Raw genomic sequence first — 5,530 nt, 5'->3', positions numbered from 1 at the left:
TTTGGACTTCAGCAAGTTGTTTTAATTTTTTTTTCTTCTTTTGAAATTAAAAAAAAAAAAAGTGTCCCATGTCCCATATGGAGCTTAGGGGATTAAAAAAAAAAAAAAAAAAGATGAAACCCTAAGCAGCCCCCTTGGCACAAAAAAAAAAAAAAAAAAAAGTCATAAAATTAACATCATCTCATAAACACACCAAAAAAAATCAAAAAATACTTTATAGTCAGATCTTTTGGATTTTACATCACCTGTAAATTATATACACATAGATATTGCAGAACCATAGCTAACACACGGTCTCTTCGCTAGGAATGCTGGTAACATCTCGACACACTGGCCCTTTGTGAGAACTTGGAGTTATTGCATTGTTTGGCGCGGGGAGCCGCGCCTACTCGCTGTCCGACTTGCCCTCCTTGGCGGTGGTGGAGTGGTTGTACAGGCCCTGCGCCATGAGGTGCACGGCCAGCGTGTTCTTGTTGCCCGTGGCCTTCTTGATCTTGGCGCGCTTGTTCTGAAACCAGATCTTGATCTGCGACTCGTTGAGGCTGAGCTCCTGGGCCAGGCTCTGGCGCCGCTGCTCCGTCAGGTACCTGTTGGTCTGGAACTCTGCCTTCAGCCTCTGCAGCTGCTCCGCGGTGAAGGCGGTGCGCGGCCGCTTGTCCTCTTTGTTGGGGTTCTTCTTCTTTGGTTTGCGGGACCTGGGGCCTGGGTAGGCGTGGAGGAGAGAGAACACCGTCAGGGGCGGCAGAGCTGCCCGCGGGCGCGGCTGTGGGTCCTTCCGCAGGGGCAGGAGGACGCGGCTGCCCGGGGAGGTGCCCAGGGTCTGGGGCTGACCTGGCGGGGACCGGATGTGGGCTCCCTTGAGAGTGAGGCTGCGGGCCAGCGAAGTCTGGGTGAGGGGGGAGTTGGGGTGCAGGGCAGACTTCGTGGAAAAGTCTCCAGATAAAAGGAAAACTGCAGGAGAGCAAACCTCAACTTTCTGGCCCGGCCTTTCCCACCCTTCCTGAGGTCTGTCCGGAGAAGGACGGCGTGGGCCCGGCTGCTGGGCCAGAGGTGAGGGGGAAGAGCAGGCAGGCAGACTCACTGGGGGAACCCTGGGGGCTGTGGAGGGCTCCCACAGTCACCCCAAAGGGGACACCCACAGGGTGCCGAGAGCTGTCCGTCCTGAGGACAGGGTGTCTGCCTCCACCCCAGTCCCGTCTGCCTCCCCCACAGACCCTGTGGGTCCAAGGTCACTGTTTCCTTTAAGGACAGAAACACACGTGTCCTTCTCTGCGTGGGGAAGCGGCCTGCGGTCCAAGTCCCTCCTTCGGTCCAAGTCCCCCCTTCCCCTGGTCCCGTGGCTGGGAGGGAAGACCTGTCCCAGCCTGGGAGCTGACCATAGCTGCCTGCCCCACCCCAAGGCCGCAGGGGGCCCAGCTGACCTTGGGCAGAGATCTCACACTCTGGCCCCCAACCCAGACCTGCTCCTCCCAGACCTCAGGGCACTGGGGCTGGTTCCCCAGAGCAGCCGTAAGGACAGGCCTGCCATCCGCCCTGGGCCATCGGAAGAGGCCTGAGCAAGGGTGGGAAGCATTTTCTTTTTGTTTGTTAAGCTCAGCGGCCAGGGGTGTAAGAGGAGAGGCCAAAGCGCGGCCGCTGGGGACTGGGTTGTGGGGAGCCGGGCTGCGCCTCTGGATCTCAATCTGCGAAGTGATTGAATCAGCTTTGGGAGCTCCTGACCCCAACTTCTACCCAAGCGCTGGCGGCTGGAGACGGCAGAAGGCTACACCTCAGACAGCAGAACCCCCGGTCCCCAGCCCACCCGGCCTGCACCCCGACTGGGAGCATAGAGGTGGGGGGGCGGGGAACCACAGCTCCCGGGCTGCGCTGAGCGAGGGGTTTGGGATGGTCCAGGGACCCCCTGAGACCCAGCCAGCTAAGCTCACTCTCCAGGGAGGTAAACTCCCAGAGAAGGGCTGTAGGCGCCAGAGAGGGGATACCAAGGGCCCCTGGGCTCCAACTCCGGGCCTTTTAGATTATAAAACACACCCACACTCCCGCTCGCACCCCACGCGCACACTCACAACCACCATCGCGCACAGGCGGAGGGAGCCGGCTCCGCGGCCGGGCCTGGCCTTGATCCGGACGGTGCGTATTCGGGCGGTGGGCCGGGTTCTGGGGCCGCGCGCAGGGGCAGGAGGCGGCTCTGCGAGGCCCGGAGAGGCGCAGGCGGCCTGCACCGGAGGGAGGACCGCAGCTTCCTGCTCCGGGAGCCGGTCTGGTTTCCACTTCCTCCCCCACCCAGGAGCGCTCTCCTTACCCCAAAACTCCTCTGCTCCTGGGGTTCCTGCAGACACGGATCAGCCAACACACACACACACACACACACACACATTTTAAGATAAGAAAATCCCCCGAAAAGCAGAATTTTTCATCCCCTTTTTCCTGGATTTTCTTTCAAAACGAACCACTCGGGAGTTTCAGAAACAGAACCAAATCTTAGCGAGAAAACTCTCTGCCCTTTTCTTAAACCCCAAGGATCTTTGGGGGGGGGGGGAGGATTTTTTTTTTTTAAGTCCAGGAATACCCAGCGACTCTGGGGGGCCAGGCTACCAGGCTCCTGCGGGCCCCAAGGGTCTGGCGGAGAGGCTCGGTGCACAAAGCCGACGGAGGCTGCTAGCAGGCCCCATTGTGAGCCTATATGTTAATTAAATATTAACAAAGGCGAGAGGCGAGAACAATGGAGCAAATTTCAAATCTAACTGGAGAAATTTGGGTTTTATCCGGGACGAACACACACATTTCTGCAGGAGGGCAGCCAAGGGGTGCCTCGGTTGTGCTGCAGTCTGGGTAAAGGACCCCCACAAAACCGCTGAGGGCTTGGGGTCCAGTCGGAGTTACCAGCTCGGGGGACAAATGGAGTCCGCTTCTCATGACCGGTCACAGCACCGGGCCTGCGTTTAATGTGCCTTATGATTTTCACGAGGACTTGGACATGGCTGTTTTAAATCCCAGACCTATGAAAAATACACCCAGCACCCCAGCACACCCCCTCTCTGAAACCTGCCCGGAGCAATCCCGGGAAACCTCAGGCAGAAGTTCCCTTCTATCGCCAAATTGCAGACGCCCCCCACACCCGGCTGTGTACGAGGTGGGTGCTGCATTCCTCCCCAGGGGCTCCGCAAATAAAGCCGGCGGCTGGCAAAGGGAGCCTGTGTTCTCCGCCATTCCCTCTCCCGAGCCCCCGACGCCCCCTTGGCAGCCCAGGCGGGGAGCCGAGGTTAGAGCCGCAGCCAAGCTGTTTCTTCCCGGGCTGCAGCTGGGCTTTCCTGGCCGCAGAGTGAATCCAGGTCTGGGGGTGCGCTACGCGTGGGCCCTGGGTCCAGACTGAGTTGGAAAGATCAGGGACCGGGTGGAGCGTTGACCTTCCGGGCCTGTTTTCCAGTAACCCCGGTTTCCCACCAGATAAACTCCAGTCAGGGGGTGGGGGGCTAGGGGGTAGGCCGAGAGGCCTCCAAAGGGGGGGGGGGGGAGAAACAGGTCCTGTCGCTCCTGCCATTCTAAGAAGTCTGTACCCCTGGCGAATCAATTCTGCCCCCTCGCCTCCTGGCTGCAGCCAGGGCCAGCGTCAGCCTCACGAAATGTCGCTGTGTGTGCGTCTTTGTGTATGTTGGGGGGGGGGGGGTCCTGTTGTCTTCCTCCCGGTAAGTTCCCGCGCCAGCGCTGCCCTGCAACCCCGCGGGCTCCCCGCGGCGGACCGGGACGCGGGGTCCCCGTGGGCTCACCTGAAGAAGGCCGGTCCGAGTAGCGCGTGCAGTAGACCCAAGCCGGCCAGAGCATGGGCTGCGCGCCCAGGTTGGCGCTGGCCTGCGAGCTGTCCGAGTCCGAGCTCAACGACAGGTCGCCGCTGCCCAAGCCGCGGGCCTTGAGCGCCCCGTCCAGGGGGCCGCCGGGGTCGCCGCCTTTCTTGGCGCCGCTGTGCAGCGAGAGCGCCTTGGAGCCCGCTTCCCCTTCGCCCGGAGAGTCGCCGCCACCGCCACCGCCGCCGGGCAGCGGCCCGCCGGCACTCGGTGCACAGGGCGCGCTCTGCCGGGGCTCCCGGCCGGACCCGAGGAGCTGATCGGCGCCAACTGCGCTGCCGCCTTCGTCCTCACCGCCTGCGCCAGCTTCGCCACTGCCTCCTCCGCCTCTTCCTCCTCCCGCGCCGGCACAGCAAGTCCCCGTGACCTTTCGCCGGCCGAACTCGGGCCGCAGGATGTTGTCGATGAAGAAGTTGGTGATGCGGTGCGGGTGCTGGTGGTTGCCCGGCGCCTGCAGGACGGCTGGCAGCATCAGAGCCCGCCGGCGGCCAGTGTCCAAGTCGCCAGGGCTGCCGCCGCCGCCACCGCCGCCGCCGCCGCCGCTGGGGCTGGATTCCGGCTGCCGCTGCCCCTCCGCCGCCGCCGCCGCTTCGCTGGGCTTGGGGTCATTCTCCTCCATGCTGTTCACAACAAATCCCAAATTGGTTCTCCAGGATCCCCTCCAATCAGCCCTCGGCGCGCCCGCGGCGCGCACGGAGACACCCGCGGTCGGCCCGCGCCCCTACCCCGCGGAGTCTTCCAAGGGCGTTCGCGGTGGCCGTGGCCAGGGCTGGGGTCCTACAAGTCGCCGGCCGCGCTCGGAGCGGAGCCGTTCCCGTCCACGAGCTGAGTTCGAAAACACCAAGAGTCGCCCCGTGGCCAAAGCCAGGAGATTCAAGAGTCTGGTCCTGTCCTCAGCAGCGCACGCGAGCGCCGGTCAATCACAATGGTCCAGCGGGGATCCTGGGCGCCTCCGGACTCCGCTATCCTCTCCGCGTGCAGCTGCCTCTGGCTCCGGCGCCGCCGCCGTGGCCGCCCGGGGCTGGAGCTGCGCGCATGCAGGCAGCGCGCTCCTCGGCGCTCACGCCCGCCCGGGCCCGCTCGGGCCGCCGCCGCCGCCCGGACGCCCCCGCCCGCGCGCCCGGGCCGGCCCTCGAGGGTGCGGGGCGCCAGCGGTCAGCGCGCCCGCCGCCGCCAGCACGCACATGGAGGCCCGCGGGCCCGCGCTGCGCTCGGCCGCCGCCCCGCTGCGAGCCGGGGCGTCCCACCGGCGTGCGGCCGCGCCCCCGCCGAGCCCCGCCGAGCCCCGCGGCCCGAGTCGCATGGGGGAGAGGCGGGAGGCTGGGCCGGGCCGGGCTGGGCCGCCCGCGCTCCCTCGTCGTCTGCGCGCCTCGCCGCCCAGGCCTCCACGCCGGCTCGGAAATTTCCAGGCCACTTAGCGCAACCTGAGACACTTTCACTCTGGATTTTGTTCTTATTTTTAACAGAGCCCCCTCGAGTGACGTCGCGGGCCGGTCTCCTGGACACGTGCCTCGGGCCAATGGCCGCGGCGCAGCGCGCCCACGTGATGTGCCGGCCGCGGCTCGGTGACAGGAGGCTCCCGCCGCCCCTTCCCCGCCGCCGCTGCTCCTCCCCCCCTTAAAGCAGCCGCGTCCTGCGGCTCCGGGTGCGGGATCCCCGAACCCACGAGATCGTGACCCCGTCCCCTGCGC

At 64.3% G+C, this 5,530-nt stretch overlaps 1 protein-coding gene across 1 annotated transcript; it reads right to left on the bottom strand.

The window, feature by feature from the left end:
• Positions 1-384: 384 nt before the first annotated feature.
• EN2 (engrailed homeobox 2) lies at positions 385-4,694 on the bottom strand. Its single transcript, XM_036247597.1, has 2 exons — positions 3,765-4,694; positions 385-702 (listed from the first exon to the last, which is right to left on the bottom strand). The coding sequence occupies exons 1-2, from the start codon at positions 4,456-4,458 to the stop codon at positions 386-388; spliced, it is 1,011 nt and encodes a 336-aa protein (XP_036103490.1). The 5' UTR covers positions 4,459-4,694; the 3' UTR covers position 385.
• Positions 4,695-5,530: the final 836 nt, after the last annotated feature.

Source organism: Molossus molossus, unplaced genomic scaffold, assembly GCF_014108415.1.
Source record: "Molossus molossus isolate mMolMol1 unplaced genomic scaffold, mMolMol1.p scaffold_m16_p_7, whole genome shotgun sequence".
NCBI lineage: Eukaryota > Metazoa > Chordata > Mammalia > Chiroptera > Molossidae > Molossus > Molossus molossus.
The sequence above is the reverse complement of the archived record's forward strand: the minus strand, read 5'-3'. Positions and strand labels throughout refer to the sequence as shown.

Bases quoted from the DNA above. Each gene is read 5' to 3' on its own strand.
- EN2 (XM_036247597.1), bottom strand. From the start codon at position 4,458: ATGGAGGAGAATGACCCCAAGCCCAGCGAAGCGGCGGCGGCGGCGGAG. The intron at 703-3,764 runs GTGAGCCCACGG...ACGCCTACCCAG, and splicing joins CTCGGACCGGCCTTCTTCAG to GCCCCAGGTCCCGCAAACCA.